General features: G+C 37.3%; 2 protein-coding genes across 2 annotated transcripts; both read right to left on the reverse strand.

The window, feature by feature from the left end:
• Positions 1-23,028: 23,028 nt before the first annotated feature.
• LOC143024506 (uncharacterized) lies at positions 23,029-23,562 on the reverse strand. Its single transcript, XM_076183316.1, has one exon. It carries the CDS (start codon positions 23,560-23,562, stop codon positions 23,029-23,031), a length of 534 nt encoding a protein of 177 aa, XP_076039431.1.
• Positions 23,563-23,808: 246 nt separating this feature from the next.
• On the reverse strand, positions 23,809-25,683 carry LOC143024507 (uncharacterized). The gene has a single exon (XM_076183317.1). The coding sequence runs from the start codon at positions 25,681-25,683 to the stop codon at positions 23,809-23,811; it is 1,875 nt and encodes a 624-aa protein (XP_076039432.1).
• Between the last annotated feature and the right edge of the window lie 248 nt (positions 25,684-25,931).

Below are 25,931 nucleotides of genomic sequence, written 5' to 3' on the forward strand. Positions count from 1 at the left end.
TAAATGAGATCAGATTTCTCCCAGTCCAACCGGTGATTAAATTTATCAACGTGTTGAAAACACTGCTGAATTTATTTGGCCATATCTAATCGACCTTTTGTGTTCATTTAATCTTGTCGGTAGGTCTCTTCCCGTCTGGCCCAATGTATGAAAGGTTACAATCTTTACATGGAAGGGAGTAAACACCTGGGATAATTACCCTAATACTATTAATAAAAAAGTTGTTAATGTTCACCAGAGTTGAAGGAAGAACATATCCCAGGTGTGTTTACTCCCTTCCATGTAAAGATTGTAAACCTTTCATACATTGGCCAGACGGGGAAGAGACCTACCGACAAGATTAAATGAACACAAAAAGGTTCGATTAGATATGGCCAATTAATTTCAGCAGTTTTTCAACACGTTGATAAATTTAATCACCGGTTGGACTGGGAGGAAATCTGATCTCATTTACAAATCAGGGTGTGGGTTCAGAAGGAAAATGGTGGAATCAACATTAATTGATTATCTGCCCACGATGAATATTTCCAAGGGTCAATGGACCCCAGACATCAATTTTCAGGACTATTCATCACCAAAAATATTGTCAACAAGCTTCCTCCCCCTCCCCCTGACCCGACCTCGTGTCAGCCTCAGGTCAACTAGGGCTGGGGCAGTGATGTTCTGTATTTTCTCGTGTTCCCTTTCTTTTGTAAGAGGTTGCTACTTAAGATAGCCTCCTCCCTGCCACTTTGTACTACTGAAGAGGATTGCAGGTAGCAATCGAAATATATAGTTCCGCTTACGCAACTCTTTTCTTTCGTCCGACTGTGGTGTTAGTTGTGATATATATATAATATATATATATATATATATATATATATATATATATATGTATATATATATATATATATATATATATATATGTGTGTGTAAAACACTGAATGGGTCCCAGTGATTAGAGATACATCTTAACAACCACAATGCACTTTAATTCTAAGCCATCAACATCGGGAGACCCAATGGAGGCCACAACCATAAACAAAATAAATTTCATGTTCATCATTTCCCTCCGCCTGATTCTTTTGCTTCCAATTGGAAACAAAATGTTGGGAAGCTGTCCTAAGTTGTCCTCCTCATCTTATTTACACACTTATGATTTTGTCCATCAACAGTGGACAAATGTCCCCTCATCTTATTCTTTATTTTTACGCATTTGTCCATAAGTGGGAAGTAAATGTTCTGCACGCGGACAATTGGTCTCTATCATCCTTACCTATCCCTGGGATCCAGTGACCTTCTTCCGTCCCCCCGAGTTCTCCTATTTATTTTCGCAAGTGCGTGCCATGACTATATATTTGTGCAAGCCTCGGAATCTATGTCTCCAGCCCAAGTCTCCTGAGCCACGACAAAAGCCCTAGTAAATATCCCAAAAAAGGGCTCAGTGACAATAGCCCACTTTTATGCACAACAACTATTTTTCTAACAGACTTTTCTTCCCTTCCCAGAAACAATAATCTTTTCTAGGTAGTTCATAGTCCATCTGCTTGGTAAAGCTCTATTAAATAAAACGTAAAGGCTCCGTCTTTACATTATATATTTTTCGATTTATGCATAAATTTTCCTGAAAGGTCGTCACCTTAGCCAAGTAGAATTTGGCTAACTTAGAAAAATTGCCTTCAAAATTTATAGGTAAGTCAAGTGAAATTAACTAGAAAACAAGATTTGTAACTGTCGTTATCGTTCGGCAGGACGCTAAACTGACGGACTTCTTTGATTTTATTCGGGCTAGCTTACGCCAAACGATTTCACTCATATAGTGGCCTTACGGTATATGTGAACAATTCTTCGACCAATGATGACGTTACCTCCAGTCTTTATTCTGGCCAACAAGAGACGATTCTACTTTCAGATTGAGACCAGACCTCAACACGTATAATATTAAGAACCTTAATATCTTGAAAAAATGCCTATATTTCACTTTGTAAAGCATTTATTATTGAATTAAATTTCTATCGAACAAGTGCTATAGTCACCTAGGAGTTGTAAATGATCCATACAAAGTATGTAATAAGGACAACGAGATTATAAAGAAATTGAAGTAAATGATAAAGAAAGTCCATAGATAAATAGTCTATGATTGAGGACCGTAGCCAACATTAGTAAGAAGAAGACGACCATAGTAACTCACCCGCCCTCGTTATTAGTAGGGTCTTGATTGAGTCTCTAATCCTACCATATCTGCCGTCCCACCTGAATAAAATAGTTTGACAATAGCTAGATTGAATAATGATACACACATACATACATATATATGCCAACGGCTGTTTGCCCCTTACAAGGTAGGTAGCCAAAAAACAAAGGCATAAAATCCACTCCTACCCATTCCATCCCCACATAATCCATTTCCATTCACCCCCATCCCCCACTCTTATCTTGGCTCCTCCTGGATGACACGTCATCCCTGCATCTCGCCCACTGCCCTGGGTCAGAAGCAGTGCAGCAAGACACGGAAGCGACATAACCAGCGCTTCTATCTGTGAGTATGATATCACACCGAAGAGGTGGTAAAGGATGAATTTAAGGAGGACAGTAGAAAGTAAAAGAAATTAGAAATGACCAGCATTCTTCTTTGAGGGAAGATTTGTCTTCCCTCGTAAAAAAAGGCATGTATCTGGTCCGTAGGGGTGTCAAGTCCCTGAAATATCAATTGCATAAGACTTTGTCCTCAGAATATTATCATGAAAGGTCCACTATGTGCTTTGAGAACCGGCGCTGTCTTCTGCAGATGCCAGACGGTGAACAAGAAGAAATAATAATCTGTTGGACATTTCTACTCGAAAAACCAGGACCCGTCTCCAGTGTATTACCCATATTTCCGGCTGGCTGGCTCCAGGCTGTGTTTGCTCTTGGCACACAGAAACGGATTAAGCTTCAAGTCCAGTCTACAGGACGAGACAGACAAATCTACTTGGTCGCCGGAGGAAATCGACAGTTACGAGAAAGATAGCCTTGAGGAAATTAAAAGACTATGTACCGAAACAAAGTACTGGATCGTAATTCTCTCAGGAATGAGAATTTCTCCTTTAGTTAAATGAAATCGTTTAGTGGCAGCCAGCTAGAGAGAATATATGGGGGGACTTCACTCGTGAAAAGGATTCGAACTTCCGAGGAGCAAAACGTTCTCCTTCAATGAGATAACGAACATCTGGAGGGAGGCGAAACAGACAGCCGCCTCATTTGGGGATTGATGAATTAATTACAGAAGTTAGGAAAAGCAGGGGAGAAATGGAGAGGTAGAGAGAGAAATAAAGAGAGGCACACACACACACACACACACACACACACACACACACACACACACACACACACACACACACACACACACACACACACACACACACACACACACACATACACACGCAGTTGGTAGAGCGCTGAACTACTAGGATGGTGGTGCTCGTAGTACTTGGTTCGAATCCTGCCCAGGGCCGAAATTATTTCCGTACCGCTGCGCTTCGGGTCGTTACTCTGACTCTCGTGGGCGGGGAGTTGGGGTTGTGTGTGTGTGGAAGGTCATAGCATTACCCATAGATCGGACCTACGAGCTCTGAGCTCTCTTCCAGGAGGGAAATAGCTGTCGATCACGAGTCCAACACGTGATCCAAAGACCAAGTGAATACACACACACACACACACACACACACACACACACACACACACACACACACACACACACACACACACACACACAAAGAGAGAGAGAGAGAGAGAGAGAGAGAGAGAGAGAGAGAGAGAGAGAGAGAGAGAGAGAGAGAGAGAGAGAAGTAAAGGCAGGCACAGAGAAAGAGGTAGATGGATAGACAGACAGATAGATAGAGGGAGAGAGAGAGAGAGAGAGAGAGAGAGAGAGAGAGAGAGAGAGAGAGAGAGAGAGAGAGAGAGAGAAAGGGAGAGAAAGAGAGAGAGAGAGAGAGAGAGAAATGTGCGATTAGATAATTCCTTACTGACGGTAATGTATGTTACATGTTTCCACCGTCACCATGTTGAAGGGGCTTGCGGATAAGAGGAAGTGGTAGGGAGGGTGAAGGAACAGGAACAGGATAAATTGAACTACATCATCACGAACTGTTCCGATAGACTGCCGTGTAAGGGGGTTATCACACTGGGCTATTTTTCCTGCAACCTCCGATTCATCGTCGGTACCGCCCATCCACAGCGCTTTTTCCATTCTAAAATCAATATGGCAAACTATTCTGTTTTCTCAACAATTTACATAGATTGCCATTTGGTGTTCTGGAGGAAAATAAAATTTCTCCACTTTATCAGATTCCTTCCTGTAAGTTGCAGGCTGGAAATCTACTCCAGCAGTTGGAGAAAAAATTGCCCAGTTTGATAAGACCTTTAGGAGAGGAGCTTACGCCAGGAGACGTTTAGCAGTGGCCGAGGCCGTCCACATTGTCCCTTGTGATTGGATAGCCAGGACAAGTAACACTCACCGGTAGCTGGTGGGGAAGTCATTCTTCGAACTTAAGAAACACGGGGTGGGAACGAAGTCAAGCACGGACCGTGGGTTCTCTAAGTCTGTTTTCTCATGTATACCACACTTATGGACTCCTGTTCTTTGACCTCCTGGAGACCACTTTAACACCGAATTAAGTCGTCGGGCATCCTCTGGAGTAATAAATGAATGTGGAAGGTAGAGCCCTGGAAATTGCACCTTGGGTTGAGTTGCAGGATAGTAGGCGGCTTAAGAATATAAAAAAATAAGAATGAAGAAGACTGCAAGAGAACATAAAGCTTCACTAGGCAGTTCCATGTCCATTACTACCTGTCATCCCCATCCATAAAATTGTCTAACCGTTTCTTAAAACAATCGATAGTTTCAGCGCTTACTACATGGTTAGTAAGTCTATTCCATTAGTTGACCACCCTACAAGTAAACCAATTCTTGCCTATATCCTTCTTAGATCTAAATTTATCCAATTTAAATCCATTATTTTGCCACTGGATTTTGGATTGGGGTTTCACTCTTGAAGCCCTGCGGCCCCTTAGGAGCCCCTGGAATCTGGGTTAAGAACTAGAAGCCCTTGGAATCTGGGTTAAGAACTACTGAACTCCTCCATTCAGACCAAGGATTCCATCTTCAGCTGAAGAACACCGTCTGTTAGGAGCCGGGCCGAATTCTTTGGGACGTCCTTCATATGGTTGAAGGAGCAGGACTGAAAAGTTTACCTCATAGAGGACACAACTTTCTCTTTGCGGTCCTCAACTTTTACCTGATTGACCTACATACGGGACTGATCATTATTATATATTTTTTCTTGCTCCCAGCTGATTGATACACCCAGAACAATTTAAGCAAAATACTGAAAAAATTTCTATCGAACAAGTGCTATGGCTAAGATATAGGAATAATTGTAAGTGATCCATGTAGAATATGAAATGAGGGCAACGAGATTGTGAAGAAATTGAAAAAAAAAAAAAATCCAGAGATGGAGTCTTTGATGGAGGACGATAGCCGACAGCAGTGAGAGACAAACGATCACAGTGTAGCCACGCCTCACTCCTCGAGAGAAATCATCTTTAAAGATTTGACTTTTGGTTGGCGATTTCATTCCGCTGAAGAGAAATCTACTTTTTTCGACCAATTCAGTTGAATAAGATTTCCTTAACCCTTTCAACAGGGTAGGCTTATCTTAAACTGAATAAAAATATCCGGTTTCAGTCCATGTCCCAGAACTAATGCCGTTCACTTATTCAAAATATGAATAAACAAATGCAATAATTGATAGATAAGCAATGAGTAAATAAATGAATTAATGAAAATAAAAAAATTATAGGCTAGTTTTTAGTCAAATGATTACATTTGTAATTACTGTAAATAAACGAATACATAAATGAATAGATGAATAACAAGTAAACGGACAAATGAATAAGTTGATAGTAATGATAATAAAAAAAAAAAACACGACACAATTTTAGACCAGACGACGAAATATCTCTTATCTAGACAGAAGAGTCCCTCACTTAATTGGTGTGCTGATGGGCCCGAAGGCTACGCGGTGGTCGAACAGGCGCAAAAGAGCGTTGCCTGAGTCCCAGACTCTTTATTGGTTTGCTTGAGATCCAAGGAAGTTAACGGGGACGTTTCATAAGCTGGTTAGAATCGTCTGACGTCAGCCAGAATAGAACAATTTGAGCTTGTTTCTGCAGCAAAGGGTCCATAGAGGAGGCTTGCCTTTTTGCTATGTTTACGTAATTTATGCTGTATAAAACCATCTGGTGTTAGCCAGAATTAGAAATTTGGAGTAACTAAATATGTTGATTGAACTAATTCCTTCAAGTCAATGATGCTTTTGTGTATACACAGCATACTTACATATATATATATATATATATATATATATATATATATATATATATATATATACAACTATATGTATATATATATATATACATATATGTATATATATATATATATATATATATGTATATATATATATATATGTATATATATATACATATATATATACATATATATATATGCATATATATATACATATATGTATGTATATAAATATATATGTATATGTATATATATATATGTATATATATATATATATATATATACATATATATATACATATAAATATATATATAATGTGTATATATATATATATATATATATATATATATATACATATATATATATATATTGTTGTTAATGTAGGATAATTGTATTCCGCCGCTGAGGGACCGACCCGAGACAAAGCGGGGTCACTAATAACCTCACGTTTCGTCAAACCAAGGCAAAGGTTTCCCGGGTTAAAGGGATTAATTGGAGGGTTAATTGGTCAGAGATTAGGACTGCTTGACCCCCCTTTCCCCTCGTTTAGTTCTTGGTTACGCTGGCTTTGCTACTTCTGGGTAATTGATTGTTAGCCATGCTCTGGATTGTTGGGAATTTCGTAGTTCGTGCTCCCAACCCAACGACCTCTCGATCGGAGTCGCTGCTGCTCTCTGGGGTCCAAAGAGGCCCATCCTAAAGGGTCTGCAGTCTCTTTGGGCTCCAACGCGTTTTATCCAAAAGTCATTAATCTTTTGACTTCTGTATTTGAGTGTTGTGATTATTCTGGCTGCCGCCAAGGGATTTTTCACGTTTGATAGAAGCCCCCTAAAGATATATAAATATTAGACCAAAATTCATTAATCCCTTGACGTCTATGGCTGGTTCCTGTGTTTATTTTGGCTGCCGATAGGCAATTCTATTCAGCCATGGAAATGTTTAACCTCTTCAATACTAGTCAAATTCTCGCGTTATAAAATATAAAGTCACTACTACATCCAGGAGGTGCCAAGATAAGAGGGAGGGAGGAGGGTGGAGGGGAGTGGAATATGTAGGAAATGGAATGGATGGGAGTGGTTTTTATGCCTTTTTCTTTTTGCCTACCCCCCATGTAGGGGAAAAAAGCCTTTGGTATATGTATGTATGTATGTACTACTATATTGCTCATTCTCTTTTAGTGAGTGATAATAAACACAGAAAACATGATCAAGCCAATGCACAGAATTCGGGGTTCACTCAGCTACAAATACAAAGTACATACATACATATACCAAGGATTTTTCCCCCTTACTAGGGAGGTAGCCAAAAAGGAAAAGGCATAAAATCATTCCCACCCATTCCATCCCTGAAAACACTCCACACCCCTCCACCCTCCCTCCCATCTTAGCGCCTCCTAGATGACGGGTCATCCCTGCACCCTGTCCACTGCCCTGGGTCAGAAGCAGTGTCGCAAGACACAGCACATCCACAGCAAGGCCGCTTCATTAAATCGGCGACCCCCCCTCTCCATCCCCCCATATAAAGGAGAGGACGGGGAGAAATCCCTTCGGGCTGCATCAAATTTTGCTCACACACACTAATACAAAGTACATACATACATATACCAAGGCTTTTTCCCCCTTTCAAGGGAGGTAGCCAAAAAGGGAAAGGCATAAAATCACTCCCACCCATTTCATCCCTAAATACACTCCACACCCCTCCCACCCTCCCTCTCATCTGAGCACCTCCTGGATGACGGGTCATCCCTGCACCTTGCCCACCGCCCTGGGTCAGAAGCAGTGTCGCAAGACACAGCACATCCACAGCAAGGCCGCTTCATTTAATCGGCGACCCCCCCTCTCCGTCCTCCCTTGCATAAAAGGAGAGGACGGGGAGAAATCCCTTCGGGCTGCGTCAAAATTTGCTCACACATACTACCTCACCCCCCACCCACCCCCGCCCATTCCTCCTCATGCAATCACAACATCATCCATATACAACCATTCTCCACTCACCTCTGTCTTCCGTCCTCTCCCGTCCTTCCTCAACAGACATTCCCCTCTTCCCCAAAGCCCCCTTCACCCCATCCATCCACCTCATCCTAGGACGTCCCCTCATGTTCACTCCCTCCACATCTGCCTTCCATACCTCTTTTACTAGTCTTTCTTCACTCATTCTTTTCATGTGTCCAAACCATCCTAATATTCTTTCTAATACAAAGTAAATATAATAAAGACGCCGACACCGGCATCTTCGTATACCCACTCGCGCCTTATGACGCCTACGTAGGCCTCATCGTATGGAAGAGGATGGACGTTAAATTGTTAAGCCCAACTCACTTGATCCTTTGGGGTCTATGTTTCATTTTTTTATTAATTCTGGCTTCCGCCGTGGAATTCTTTTAGCTAAGAGAAACGCATGTATCACCTCTACGGATATGATTCATACAGCGTTCTCTTATAATTGGAGACCTCCACTCAAAAAACAGTGCTGATAAATTTTTAGTTCATAGTTCGTATTGTCTTTTTTTTTTCTTTTTTCATGCTATCCTCCTTAAAGGATTTGTCCACTGTGACTCCATCTCTTTTGTGCGAAATTGTCTTCAAGGACAAAAGCGTTGATTATATTGCCAACAAAAGAATAAAAAAATAAAATACAATAAATAAATAAATAGCAGAAATACTTGGCAATAGGTTTTGAGGTCCCAAATTTGTAACTTGTGTTTCCTTGTCAATAAAAATCATCGGTGACTTCAAAAGATAACAATGTTGAGTTCTGAGATTGATTCATTTGTTCATTCTTGCCATCACCAAACAATTAAAAGGTTTCTCTCTCGATAATGTTTTAGCACAATGACTGAGTTGCTTTCTCGTCAGACAATTTCATTTTACCTAAGAAAATAAATCGCGTAATTGACAGGTAAAAAATATTGATGAATAATCTTATGTAAAAAATAAATAATAGCAATAATAATGATAGTAATATTAATGATTATAATAATCATAAAAATAATAGTAATGATAACAATAATAATGATAATAGTAGTAGTAATAATGATAATGATGATTATGATAATAATAAAGATAAGGATAAGGATAATCATGATAATAATAATAATGATGATATCGATGATAATGATAATAATAATACTATGATGAAAATAATAATAATAATAATAATAATAATAATAATGATAATAATAATAATAATAATAATAATAATAATAATAATAATGATAATAATGACAATAATAATAATATTGATAATGATAATAATAGTAATAGTAATAATAATTATAATGATAATAGTAATAGTGATAATAATAATAGTAATAATAATAATAATAATAATAATAATAATAATAATAATAATAATAATAATAATAATAACAATAATAAAAATGAAAATAATAATAATAATAATAATAATAATAATAATAATAATAATAATAATAATAATAATAATAATAATAATAATAATAATAATAATAATAATAATAATAATAATAATAATAATGGTAATGGTAATGATAATGATGATGATGATGATGATGATGATGATGATGATGATGATGATGATGATGATATGTCTTTGCAGGAGACAGAGGAAAATTGTAGAAGCACTATACATAATTAATCAGCAACAACTGCACAAACAAGAGAATAGGCGACATTAAACTGTCGAAATCTGCAGCAGCGTTGCACGCAGCAAAATAATGGAAGCAGTCTGACCATCAGATCAACAGAAGCGTACCATGGAAAGCCAATCTGACCAGCTCGCAAGATTTCAAGGTTCCTCAGACGTTAGACCAAGTGACCTATATTTTTATCTTTTCACTCCCCACATGTTTTGTTTTTTTATACTTGTAGCCAGTTTTTCTGTTGTGTACTCATTACTTCTGAAGATGCACCACAATGCAAAACTAGTCGAGGAATGAACTCGAGTTCTATTTCTGTGTTTTTCTTCAACTCCTCTTACCTGTCAGGATGTCTTCACATTGATGACAATAACAATGGTAATAAGAATAATGACAATGATAATGGTAATAGTAATAATGACAATAATAATAACACTAGTAAAGATAATAATAGTTATAGTGAAAACCAATGACGGGAGGCACGTGGTGAGCTTTAAATACACAAACCTTTAGCTTTCTAGTCTTTTGGTTCTTGGTACTACCGAAATATTAAATCTAGTTATCATCGAAGCATATTTGATTTTATTCTTTATATAAAGAGATGAAAAATAACTTTGATTTTATATAGACTGTCAGCACTCCTTGGATTTCCAGTTGAAGGAAAATCCTTCTCTCAACTGAAAATTAAAAACGTAAAAAACGCTGACCCATTCATTATGCATCATCTGACCAAATCATCCTCTCGTGAATGTTGACATCAAACAAAAATTTCCATCAGGAGTGGGAAAGATTGCGGTCGTTGAATACAGGATATAAAAAAGAATATTATGTATATGAAAACCTTCTCCGTATTGCTATCTAATCGTTTTAGTAGGGCTAAAGCCAGCTAGTTCTATCATACATCTGGGCTTATGACCACTATAAGACCTCGTTATAGCCCAGGGCCCATTGTTATTAGGTAAACTATATACTGCACGATCCCACACTGCACACAACATCATTGACTGAGGCAGGTTAGATATAGTTGGTCAAATGCACACACACACGCACACATACACACACACACACACGCACACACACACACACGCACACACACACACACACACACACACACACACACACACACACACACACACACACACACACACACACACATATATGTATATATATATATATATATATATATATATAATGCATATGTATATATATATGTATGTATATATATATTATCAGTGTATTTGGGCAGGAGTTTTTCTCTAATGCATATATCATTAAAAGTGATGCGCGATTTCGGGTTCTAGACCCTTCTTCAGTAGCTATTGGGATGTACTATCTTATAGGATAAGAATTAATCCGATGAGTCTAATGAAAGTTCTAAGTTTTATACTAAGCCTTCAAACTGGCTAATCATACTAGGGCAGGTCATCCGGTATTTCGGGCAGTGACGAAATGTCACGTGCACTAGGAGAGCCTCCGGGTGCGTGTTTACACTGGTGGTGTTTTGTCTCATATTGGCGTTTGTGGTGTTATGTCTCATGTTTGGATTTGCACCAGTTTGTCTCATGCTTGGGAGGGCTCTAAGGTCGTCTGCTTAATATATAATGCTTCTAAAATTGGGAGCCGTCTATCGTCAGTACATAAATCCAAATTTTCAGTGTTTTCCTCTAGGTTCTCTCTTGATAGTGTTATGCCATGTGCTTCTTTTAAGTGGTTTTTAGGGGCTCCAGATGTCAGGTGATATGAGAGGCGACGGGACAACCTCATTGTAGTCATGCCAATATAGGTGGATGGGAGGGCTTCACAGTTCCCTCGTGTTCATGTACACGAGGGAACTGTGAAGCCCTCCAAACACGAGACATAACACCACAAACGCCAATATGGGACAAAACACCACCAGTGTAAACACGAGACAAAATTCCGCGACAACACTCACCCGGAGGCTCTCCTAGTGCACGTGACATTTCGTCACTGCCCGAAATACCGGATGACCTCCCCTAGTATGATTAGCCAGTTTGAAGCCTTAGTATAAAACTTAGAACTTTCATTAGACTCATCGGATTAATTCTTATCCTATAAGATAGTACATCCCAATAGCTACTGAAGAAGGGTCTAGAACCCGAAATCGCGATCTAGCTAATATGACTACATACAGCCAAGTCATAAATTTCCTTTCTAAGGAACATAAATCTATAATAAGGTATATGGAAAATACCTATAAGAAAATAATTAATGCAAAACTAGCCATCACTTTTAATGATATATATATATATATATATATATATATATATATATATATATATATATATATATACATACCAATGTTCTTCACCTTACAATGGAGGTACCCAAAGTCAAAAGGCTTAATTCCACTCCCCTCCTACCCATTTCATCGCCAGCCATTCCACTCCCATTCACCACCCCTTCCTCTCTCTCATCTTGGCTCCTCGTGGATGACGGGTCATCCTTGGATCTCGCCCAGTGTCCTAGGTCAGAAGCAGTGCAGCAAGACACAGTACATTCACATCATGGTGACCTCTCCTCTTTGAAGACGGGGAGAAATCCCTTTGGGCTGCGTCAAAATATCATTCACACATAATCATTCCCTAACACCCCCTTTATCCCCCACCCATTCCCTTCCATGCATAACAGTATCATCCATACGCAGCCATTCTTCACTCCCCGTACCTTATGCCCTCTCTCTTCCTTCCTCAACAGACATCCCCTCTTGCTTAACACACCTTTCACCCCATCCATCAATCTCATACTCGGTCGCCTCATGTTCATTCTATCCACTTCTGCCTTCCACATTTATTTTACTAATCTTTCTTCAATTATTCTTTCCATGTGTCCAAACCATCGTAATACTCTTTCTTCAATCCTATCTGCCATCTCCTTTTCCATTCCCATTCTATTCCTCACCTCCTCGTTTCTCACTCTATCTAACCTTGTAACCCCTACCATACTTCTCAGAAATTTCATCTCAAACACATTTAAACTCTTCATCTCTTTCCCTTTTATGTTCCATGTCTCTGCCCCATATAGTGCTGTCGGTACAATTCCTCTTAGCATTCATTCCCAAATGTCTATTTCTCATTACACTTTTTAATCTCCCAAGGCACCTACTTGCTTCTCTCAGTCTACAATCTAACTTCACCTCTTCTCCTCTCTTTCTTGCTATATGCAACCCCAAATACCTCCAGCCTCCCTCCTTTAAGACCAGTTGAAAATAAATACAGACCTTATTCAGAAAATAACCCAGGAAGTACTCACAGCGTGTCTAGAACAAAGAAGTTATTCACTGAGCCATTTTTCCTCCAATTTTTATTAAATACCCACCTCCAGAACGTTTTCTCCGTAAATTCACTATGGCAAACTATTTTGTTTTCTCAACAAAAGTACATAGAATGCCATTTTATATGCTGAAGAAAAATTATTTTCCCTGCATTTCAGATTGTTTCCCAAAAAACTGCGGGCTACAAATTTACTCCAACAGGAGGAAAAATAGCCCAGTGTTATAATGCTTTTATTGAAATAAACTGGAGCTAGCGATCCAAAAGGACCCACCGGAGCAAATGGCGCCCGTATTTATCGCAAACATCATCACCCTATTAGGATCAACCTCCACTAAGCCTCTGATCGACATCGATCCAGCGTCGATCCCAAAGGTGAATGAAAACGCCTGGCGTCAGGGCAAGGGTTGATGGCGATAATCAAGGATTGATGGCGATAATCTTCTTCATCCTTTGACTACGATGTACTTCTTCTCTGAATAAATTTATCCGGTGTTTAGCTTAATTAAGGCTATAAAGAGGGATAGCTATCCTGTCGAGGGGATGAAGGCTCATATGAGTACATTTTTAGTCAGTTTGATGCCAAAAGGGTTTGCGCAATATATAGAATGTTGTGGTCTGAAAACGACGAAAAAAAAATTCCATCAAACTCATTTAGCAAACCTAAAGGAGATGTGAGTAATCCTTGAAGTCATTTGAATATCTTATTCAAGCCAAATCCAAATGATTTTACTTACATGAAGTAAATCTATGATTTAAAAGAAATCACATAATCTATTTTTGAATGCATTTAAATGCTTTCTTCTGGCTCACTCAAATTTATTTAGCTAAGGTAATCCTTTGCTCCAAAAGGGAGAGGGACGCGTCCTAACCCAGTGGGGGACTTCCATCCAATCTCCAGTTGTTTGTATTTATCGGTAAACTTTGTTCGAGAAGACCCAACAGTCATCGTCGTCGTCTACCCAGGGGCATTACGCTCAGTGAACCTGCCCGAGAGATACTCTGGGCTTCAAGTAATCAGTGCCGAGAGGCCTCCAGTATTACAGGAGAGTGTTTGCAGTACCGCTGTTTTTCTATGTAGTTTTTCTTTCTTTTTATTCTTTCTTATGTTTTTTGTTTGTTTCTTTTTCTTTCTTATGGTTTTCCTTCTGTTTATTTTTCTTTTCCCTTTATTTCCTCTTTTCTATTTTATTTTTTGTTTACCCTTTTTTTATTTTATTTCTCTTTACTCTTTTTCTTTTTCAATTTGTATCTCCTTTTCAAATAATTTTTTTCTCTTTTTATTCTTGTCTTCAACCTTGTCTTTTCTTTTACTTTTTCCACTGCACGGTAGTCCAGTGGATACTGTCTTGTACTTATGAGCAGGTGGCCATGAGTTTGAGTCCTGGGCTTTCTGCGTTGGTTCTCGATAGCCCTGTTCAGGCAAGGAGGCGAAAAAAAAAAAAAAAAACAGTGGCTTCTCGCAACTGACAGGACTTTGCCCTATCAAGGGTTTCTCCATTCCAACTGCGTGGGAGTGGAATTGTGAGCGATTTTTTTCTTTTATTCTCCTTGTTTTATTTCCTTTATCCCATTTTTTCTTTTTTGGTTACCTTTGTATCTACATTTTTCTGTTCCTCTTTTTTTACTTTCCTACCTTTCCTTTTCTTTTCCTTTGTCTTCTCTTTCTATTTTTATTTGACCTCTCTTTCTTTTTTAATTTCCTTTATCTCTATCTTTATCATATATATATATGTATATATATATATGTATATATATATATATGTATATATATATTATATATATATATGTATATGTATGTATACATATATTATATATATATGTATATATGTATATATGTATACATATATTATATATATATGTATATATATATTTCTTTCAATGAGTCCTCAACCAACCTGGTGTCTTTAACGAGTACACTTTGTCCTCGTGGGCAACTTTTTACAACAGAATTTTTGGGGAGAACTATTTAATTAACTTTGGATTAAGGGTTCCCATTTAGCCTGGGGTCTTGTAATTATCTTAATGATGTTGCTCTAATTAATACCAGATGGTTTAATTCAGCGTACCAAGAATTTTCAAACCTCAGAGTTAAAACGATATAAAATGACAACTGTGAAAACATGACTTGTTCAAAATTCGTAGCAGTGTACGTGATGATGGAGGTAGCAGTAATAGTAGCATTAGTTTATATTCGCCATTTGAAGCCCAAACTTTCGAAAAAGGGCGTTTTTATGAAGCGAGCTGCCACATGACCACTCCATCTGAAGTAGATTTCCTTGAGTCACAACTTTAACGTCATGTCGTGTTATCAAACGCTGGCGGAAGTAATGCGATGAGCCATAGGAACTACTATGTGTTTCAGGAAAAAAAAAATGATCATTGGCAATTTAAAGACAACAAGATCCTTAAGTACCTAGCCATGGTATGTTGTTGTTTTTTCTATTTATTTCTTTTATCGATTTATTTGTCATATGAATAGTTTTTTGTACTTCAATTGTTTGAGGGTTGCTATAAAACAACCTAATTTGTCTTTAATAATGAAATTTTTTTTTTACAACTGTTTGATTTTGGTCACTCTTCTTACAGATAGAATAATAATTATTCATTTCTATCTAAGACCCAATTTTATTTTAACACTCGAGTAGATTATGATTGGCTCTTTTGAAACATAAGTCAACATCAAGGACATGACTTCGCACAATAAAATTAGAAACCTCACCAATATATTACTATTAGCTTCTTCACTTCGAACGCCGCCCCCGGGCTGAATCAAATTATATGAAAGTATATACATACATACATACATACACACACACACACACACTTACATACATACATACTTTTCTGTTCTGTTTTCTTTTCTCCGTTGCATCTTTTCGACCTGTCGTTTGTTCACCAGTTGGCATTTGGCCGACTTACTTTCTCTTAAGCGGTCTCCCAATGCACCTCTTCGCCCCCCCCCCCCTTCCGTGACTTTTGTCCTCCTTTACATTTGTAGTTTGCCCCCCCTTTTTTCCACGGTCATCTTCTTTGCTTTTTTGTCTGCTTGTAATGAAGTCATTTGTTATTGAGCCCCCCTTTTTCCGCCTGTCCACCACTTCCTACTTCGGCGGACATTTGGTCCACCTTCTTTCTTTTACGTCTTTGGATTAGGTTCTGTATTTACTTTTGGGTTTCGTTTTGATGTTTTTAGTCACACTTGCTTTATGTTACTGCCATTTACTCTTTGTATTTTTGTTTGGTTTTATTCGTTTGGTTGTAATTTAGCCGTTTACCCCTGACATTTCTTTCCGGACATTTAGTCCTTGTTGTATGGTTTGAAGTATTCACGTTAGTGTTACGCTAGAGGCTTTTTTCTACTCTTGTTTTTGTTCACAGCCATGTATTTTATTTGTATTTTGTAGTGTATTTTTGTTTATAATTTAGTCGTTTGTTCCTGATTCTTCAGTTCGGACATTTGGTCCACTTCTATTTACTCTTTGTCCTGTTGTTGTTTACTATGTGTCACCTATGGTCACTTTTTCTTCGTTTGTTTTATGTTCAAAATTGTAATTTTATTTTATTCTAATTGGTATTTAATTTGTATTGTAATATATGTTTATTTTATTATTTTTATATTTTTATTTTATTTGATTTTATTTGATTTTATGGTAATGTATGCGTTGTACAATTGACTGAAAGGGTGAACCTTTCCCAGGTTTACCCTTTCAGCGATTCATAAGGAGTTCACATTCTTGTAACCGTTATACCCCCTGAAGACGATTCCTGGACGGGAATCGAAACGTCGGGCAATTAAACCCTTCAATTGAATCTGGTGTTTACTGTTTTCCAATACATACATACATACATACATGCATAAATACTACATACATACATACATGCATACATACATACATACATACATACATACATACATACATGCATACATACATACATACTACATACATACATACATACATACATACATTCATACATACGCATACATACATACATACATACATACATACATACATACATGCATACATACATACATACATACTACATACATACATTCATACATATGCATACATACATACATACATACATACATGCATAACCCAACCCAATTCCAAAAAATATCATAAAGCCATTCCTAGTTGCCTTACACACATTTTTCCTCTCATGAATTTGTCTGTTATTAGTGGACAAATATCACCTCACCATATTTCTTCCTCTTTCTTGTTTGTGTATCGGTGGTTCACAAATGACCTGCAGACAGACAATTGCTCCCTCTTCTCCTTAACCTTCACTAGTCTCCAGTGACCTCCCCTTGTTCCTCCGGATCTTCTTATTAAGTCTCAGATATGTCTACCATGGCTATGTACTTGATAAAGCCATAACAAGCAAAAGGTCTTACTATTAAAGGGTCCGCCCTTACATGGTGTTTCTTTATAATAGAAAGGATAATAAGATTTCATACCATTTGACAAAACCCGTACAGTGCCATAAAGTTATATACACAACCTTAAGGACAGCCACAACAAAGAGCTTCCTGCCATTCTTGTCGAGGAAAAAAAGACGAGCATTGACTGTGCGGTGGTTTGGCAAGGCGATTTACGTTCATGCTAAACAAATCTCTGGTCGTGTTCAGCCTATTGAAGGGTCTGTCCTTTCAAGTGGCTTTGGCATCGACGTCCTTCCAGCCGCAGACAGAAGGAAATAGGCTGTGGCTGGACCAGAAATAAACCAGCAACAAAAACACAGTTATGTGTATGTCTATACTATCACTCTATCCAGTGTAGGGACAATGTAGCCTGTGTAACTCATCACGTTGACTTGGTATGATCGTATGTATTATGGGGACGTGTATAGAATAATGGCCGTGTTGGAACGGTTGCGGCTGCTAGTATAGTCTGAAACCGGTCTAATTAGCTAGGTCTTGATGATTAGGCGGTCCACTGAAATACGACACTTGGCTACACTGCAGAGAGGGATGAAGAAGCCATTAGTGGCTGATGCTATCGGCATTGCTATCTCCTACTTTGTACAAGTATTCATCCCAGTGTTTCACGTATGTATAATATACATGCATTATGTATACATATACGCATATATATATATATATATATATATCTATATATATGTAAAAAGATCACAAAACCACGTGATTCAATAACTTTCTGAATAATCACAAAGGAAACTGGAAAAGAAGCTAAAATTCCCAAACGCTTTCGTGATATTTCACATCTTCAGGGGAATACAAAAGAAAAACGTTACACGTGGTATATAAAAAGTTTGAAAATAAACTGGGAAAGGTACAATACACACCGAGAAAATGGAACAAATAAATACAAAAAACAAATAAATTGTAAAAAAATGTAATTTGATTACAAGTTTTATCAATGATAAAGTGATCCAATTAAAAACTCCCATGGCTAATATTAAAGTTAGAACCTTCAGATTTTTTTTTTATCAAACAACTTTCAGTGATGTTCCTTTTGGCCAATGAATTACATGACATGATGAATGAAGAGTTAGACCAGTCAATACAATGATCAAAATCTCGCATATGGACAAACAGCGCACTAGAATCTTGTGCTTTTTTTCACTGAGTTTATGTTGTTTAATTCTTATTGAGAGTTCCTTGCCCGTTTGCCCAAGGTAATACTTTTTACAATCTCTGCAAGGGATCCCGTATATGCAGCCACTTGAAACATAGGTGAATTTTTAATAATTAACTTTTTAAAAGTATATAGATTATTAAAAACAAATTTAATATTCCATATTTTTAGGATGTGAGAAACTTGAGTCAGATTGTTACTGAATGGGAAAATAAAAAGGTTCTTAGTATCAAAAGAGGGGGATGGTTGAACACTATAAAAAGTTTCTTTCGCTGCAGCGAGAGCGTGATATAATTTTTTTAGGGTATTTTAATACAAGACCAACTTTAACAATATGTTCAAATTCCTCACCAATAAATTCGGGGCTGCAAATACGAAGAGCACGTAAAAACATAGAAGAAAACACCGAATGTTTTACTTTATCATAGTGAACAGAGTAATAATGAATATATGAATAAACATTAGTCGGCTTCCTATAAACACTAAATTTAAAATTATTTTCATTTTTATGAGGTAATCCAAAAAGGGCAACTTACCATCACTTTCTAATTCAATAGTAAAATTAATAGAAGGGACTATATTATTCAGAGATTTTAAAAATGCATTTAAATCCTCAGAGGTGGGCCACAGGCAAAGAACATCGTCAACATACCTATACCAGACCGCATTTGGTGGCAAAATTTCACTTAATAGTTGATTTAAAAAAAATTCCATATAGAGATGGCTAAGGACTGGAGATAGAGGATTACCCATTGCTATACCAAATTTCTGAGAAAAAAATTGACCATTAGATTAAAATTTACATTCTTTAATACATAGTTTGATGAGTTCAATGATTTTAGTTGAGGGCAAAGGAAGTGAGATTTTGTCTAAAAATTTAGAGAGGAAAACAATTAAATCATCTACTGGAACTTTTGTAAATAAACTAGTTATATCAAAATTGAAATTTGAAATCATAACCAATATTTAAACTCATAAGTTTATAAACTAAATCAACATTATTTTTTATGTTTGAATTGGAAATTGTACCAAACAGTGGACTGAGTGAAAACACCAGCCATTTTGATAAATTATATGAGATGGATTTCAATGAACTAATAATTGGTCTTATAGGTTTTCCATGTTTTTGTGTTTTTACAAGACCATACATATAAGGGAGAGAAGGCGTAATAGTCGAAAAACGTTTGATTAAATCGTCTTTTCCCTTTAACATGGATTTTTTTTTATCTTATTAAAATGGCTGTTCACCTTACTGAGAGGATTCGTGTGAAGTTTAGTGCAAGTAAAATCATCGGACAGAAGATCACTCATCTTGGCCAAATAGTTATCTCTGTTTAGAATAACTACAGCATTTGCTTTGTCTGCTCTAGTAACATGTAAATCCTGATCTTTTTTAAGAGCTTTTAAAGCCTTCATAAACCTATCTGGACAGTTAGGTAAATGTGGATTATTCAGTGAAGCATAAACAATACCTTTGCAAATGTTCTTTTCCTCAAGTGATATATCACTATATCTTTAAAATTTTGAAATTTATTTAGCAATTTTAACATAGTCCAATTCCTTGTCAGAATAAGCAAACTTTAACTTTATCATTGATAAAATTTGTAATCAAATTACATTTTTTCAAAATTCTTTTTTGTATGTATTTGTTACATTTTCTCGGTGTGTATTGTACCATTCCCAGTTTATTTTCAAACCCTTTATATACCATGTGTAACTTTTTTCTTTAGTGTTCCCCTGAAGGCGTGAAAAATCACGAAAGCTCTTGGGAATTTTAGTTTCTTTTCCTGTTTTTAGTGTGGTTATTCAGCAATACATACATGCATACATACATATATATATATATATATATATATATATATGCGTATGTATGCATGCATATTTTTATATGTATGTATATATATACATGCATGTGTCGGAGTAACCACAAAGAAAGAGAAACTTAACGAAGCAAAGCATTTTGTCATGATTATATCTTCAGTGCTAAAGTCACTTTAATTAATACTGAGTATGTAATCATACGAAAGTGATTTGCCTCCTTAAGTTTAACTTAAATAGTGAATACAAGTCAGTAGTGTTTTTATTGCATGTATATATGTGTTTGTGTTTCCGTGCGTTCGTGTGTGCGTGAATCGTGCTTCTGACAGGACAACTCAGCTTTAGGTGTACCGAGGAACAGTGTGCCATTTTTCCCCGACCAACTCTAAAGAGGCTTGTTTATTGTAAAGGGAAATCTTCTTCCTCCTGAGTGGATTCTGTATTGATCGAGGCCATGGTCAAGCTGGAATTCTGAACTACCCACAGGGGATCAATATGGTTGTCTTCTTTATTTTATTTGTATATTTATTTGATTATTCTCTTTTCTTATTCTTTTATTTCAGCAAAGTCGTTAGAATGTGTCTCAGAACTCAGATAATTAGAAAAATTATTATAGGCATTGTGGGTTTATTTTGTTCTTGAAATGGTAATAGGACCTTTCATTAATATAGGACTACAGTGAGATAGCCCTAATTGTATGATTGGACCTACGTCTCCCTTTGGGTGACTGGTAACACTGAAAAGGAACTAGCACCAAGAGACACCAAAGTCTGGTTAAAGCTGTGACCTTGATTCATTGTGTTTGAGCAGTTGAAGCACAAGTCCGTGTGGTCCCAAGTGAACTCTTCTCGACACGACAGACTAAGAGCTCTACTTAGTTTCTATTAAAAGGCCCAATGTTGTTGCAGTGAGGAGAAAACTCCACTAAGAGAGATATGGCCTATCTGAATTAATTCCTTCGCCGTGATAACACAGTACAGATTTTTTCCCCGACTGACCTGGAGCCATTTTTCAACTGAAGGCATTACACCGCGCTAACTAGATTAATGGGAAATAAAACGTTTGGAAATTAAGGTGACGAAGTTATCAAAAATGTAATAAGTAATGTAGTCTGAACTTTTTCTTTCTGATTAGTATTAGGTGAATCTGTTTAGCTAATGGATCTCCCAAATGAAGAGAGGGATGAGGACGGGGATGAGGTTGAGGATGAGGATGCAAAGGAGTATGAGAATGAGGAAGGAGATGAGGATGAATTGTGGGCGAGGAAGAGGCAGGATATGAGGAGGATGTAAATGTTTATATCCAATGCCTCGTCTTAAGGCGATTGGGGAACTCACTTTAAAGGCAATGATGTCATCACCCAAGCATATGACGTCATATTAGTCGAGTTGAAGAGGGTACAGCAAAGTACCCTATCACCAGGAAACAAAGTACAGGTCTATCTATCTATATATCCGAAGCTTTTTCCTCCTTATAAGGGTGTCAACGCCACGCCACGAAGGTAGGCGGCTCAAGGTACAGAGGGATGGGGGAAGGCAGACAACCTTGCACGCACACATTTTCATTATTACCCTTCGTACAGACGGCATGTGTGGTGTCTGTAAACACAAACAATAAACAACATGCCTTGGTTAATTCTATATACCTACCACAATTAAAAACATTGTTAAATACACTTTATCACTTATCATCATACACTGATACAATGGGTCATTAGTTTACCATAATATTTAGCCGATTCCGCCATCTCTATCATGATCTATCTTTCCCATCCATGGTTGCTCTACGAAACCGAAGTCATCAAACATTACTATGACTTCTACATTAACAGAATATATCATTATTCTTTCATACAGATTACATATACCTTTTCAATTAACACTTACCAACAACAGGTTCCCCAGACACTTATGGTAATGGACACATCTTCACAGCTCAATGTTCTAGACACAAAAGAACGGCTCTCATTACAATCATGCCGAGGAAAACTCGCACTACTTTATTGGCGGAGTACTACATATAAGGGACCGTAAATAAATGAGTCATGTTCTACTTAACATTCTTTGCTTCTCTAGTGTTTCTTTAATCTTGTTTTATTTTATTATACACACTGGACCACTATATTCCATCAATCTTATACAATAACATTTTCCATTTTATGTTACATACGACTCAAAACTAGGTGCTCAACCTCACAGGGCATAATTGCCGTTACTTGTACTTAATACATCTTTTTACATGTACATCAATTCAATACGCTATTACAATTCCATACATTATACAATATTTCCATACATAGTGCAATCGGCACTCACACCCTCCCCCTTGTGATCCCCTAGGATCACAAAACCACTGACGGGAGGTCACAAATTTCTACACTAAGTCACCTTCTAATAGTAGTATTAGTTTGGAAATAGGTCGCTTATAGAGTCTTTTGCCACGTACTATTTCCACTTGTCTAATCAGTCTATCCTTGCTCTTCATCACTCTTACAACCCTTGCTAATAGCCAATGACTACGTGGTGTATTATTCTCTACCATCAAGACAATATCTCCTTCTTTGAGATTTCTATTTACCTTCAGCCACTTCTGGCGCTCCTGCAGACAAGGCAAGTACTCCTTTTGCCATATTCGCCAAAACTGTTTTGCTAAGTATTGTGCCAGTCTCCATTTCTTTCTACTCTCGCAGAATATTTCCCGACTATCAAGTGGCACTACATAATTATCCAAATTAAGAAATGAATTAGGGGTGATGGGACACAAATCGTTTACATCATTTGATAATACAGTTAGAGGATGACTGTTAATTATGCTCTCAACTTTGCAGAAAAATGTACTCAAACTATCATCGGACAAAGTTTGTGCACCTATCACAACTTCCAAAACTCGTCTGACTACTCCTATCATTCTCTCAAAACACCACCATGATGAAAACCTCCAGGAGGAGTGAATACCCAATCCACACCTCTTTTGGCTAATTCAGTACCGTGACGCATAGTAAGATTGTCCTTCAATACCTTATTTTCTCCAATGAAGTTTGTACCGTGATCACTAATCAATTTACTAACTGTACCCCGTCTGGATATAAACCTGATTAATGTATTTATCACGCTCCCTGGCGTCAAATCATGTAAAACTTTAAGATGTATAGCTCTAATGGATATACATGTAAATGATATTCCATATCTCTTGAGACCGTGCTCTTTTCACAAAAAATGGCCCAAAGCAATCAACTCCAGTCACAAACAATGGTTTCTGATTTACATTTGCTCTGTCTACTGGCAAGGCTGCCATCTCTTGGGTGATTGTTGGACTCTTGAAACGTCTACAAGTAACACATTTAGACAATACTTTCCTTACAGCTGAATTACCTTTAATTACCCAGTATTTCTGTTTTAATTGATTTAACACTGCTTGCCTTCCCATGTGTCCTACTCTCATGTGATAATGTTGAATGATTAAACTAGTCACATGATGTTCATGGGGAAGAATAATTGGATGTTTCATATCCAAGGGCAATTCTAAGTTAACTAGTCTACCTCCTACCCTGAGTATACCATTCAGCAACATCGGTTTAAGTTTCCTTATAGAACTGGAAAGATTAATAGTTTCATTTCTTGATAAACAGACAATCTCCTTTGCAAAACAACAGTTTTGCACAAATTTGATTACTCTTTCTTCCGCAACATCCATTAATTGAACATTAAGTTCGGTAATTGACACCCTTTGTCTTTCCAAATATCTGACAAATAATATAAGATAGCTACATGCTCTAAGCAATTTAAACCATAAAGAATAATGACACACTAGTTGTAACATTACAGGACCAACTGTGTCATTCTGTATTGGCTCTACTTCAACTCTCAAAACCTTCTTAATTTCAAGATTAGAAACATCTTCCTTGCTTATCTGCGGTTGGACTGGCCAGACCTCTTCATTTTGGGACAAGAAAGCAGGTCCTTCAGACCATCTACTCGTTTGTCTACCTCTGGTAGCATCATCAGCAGGATTATTCTTACATGAGACATACATCCAACATACATCCTCAGAATTCTCTCGGATCTGAGACACTCTATTAGCTACAAAGGTTTTGAATCTTATGTGGTTATTATGCAAGTATCTTAACACTCTAGTTGAGTCTGTCCAAATATAAATTTGACTCATCTTTATAGGTAACTCTCTCACTATCACACACTTCAATTTAATGGCAAGCGTGGCTGCTACCAATTCAAGTCTTGGAATGGTAATTGAATTCAGAGGTGCTACTTTGGCCTTTCCCAAAATGAAGCTACACTGGATCGTAGCATCAACACGTTTGTATCTTAAATATACCACTGAACCATATGCTAATTCACTAGAGTAAAAAAAAATGTGACACTGAATTGACTCTATTTTCGACGTTATACCTTTCTTCGTACAACGATCAATGCTAAACAGCTTGAACCTATTCACCCTTGACATCCAAACATTTATGTGTCCTTTATCCCTTTCATTCAAAGTACAATCCCATCCAATGCCGTTTCTAAATAAATTTTGTAACAATATTCTTCCTTCAAGAACAACTGGTGCTAATATACCCAATGGGTCGTAAACTTTACCAATTACCGCTAACAATTCTCTCTTAGTCCTAGGTATCTCATCAACGTTGAGTGATATACTTATTTTGTCTTTGCCAAGAGACCAATTTAATCCTAATGTCTTTCTTACTACATCTTCATCCTTGATGAACTTCTCTATGCTATCACTACACTTCTCTTTGGGTAAGCTATTCAGAACTTTAAAGGAATTACTATTGAACTTTGTCAAATTGAATCCACCTTTGCTACAAAGGACTATCACATTAACACTATTGTCAATCAACTCATCAATGTCATCGGATGACACCAAAAGATCATCTACATAGAAGTTATTGAGAACTATTTCGCTTACTGATGTGTGAAACTGACTGCCGTGATCTTGTACAACTCGTTTTAGAGCATAATTTGCAATACTAGGTGAGCAACTAGCACCAAATGGATGAGAAGTCATCCGCAGCTTAACTATATCACCTCCTATTTGTCCATCTTTCCACCACAAAAACGCAAATAATCTCTATTATCTTCAGGTACTTTAGCTTGATAATACAGTTTCTATATCCGCAGTACACGCATATATTCCTAGTCTAAATCTCAAAAAGACACCTAGCAGAAGATTACTTATATCAGGTCCTTGTCGCAACAGATCATTTAAAGACAAATCATTCACACGGGCTGCACAATCAAATACTACACGTACTT

This window comes from Oratosquilla oratoria, chromosome 4 (genome assembly GCF_046742065.1).
Source record: "Oratosquilla oratoria isolate Oo_2021 chromosome 4, ASM4674206v1, whole genome shotgun sequence".
Taxonomy (NCBI): domain Eukaryota; kingdom Metazoa; phylum Arthropoda; class Malacostraca; order Stomatopoda; family Squillidae; genus Oratosquilla; species Oratosquilla oratoria.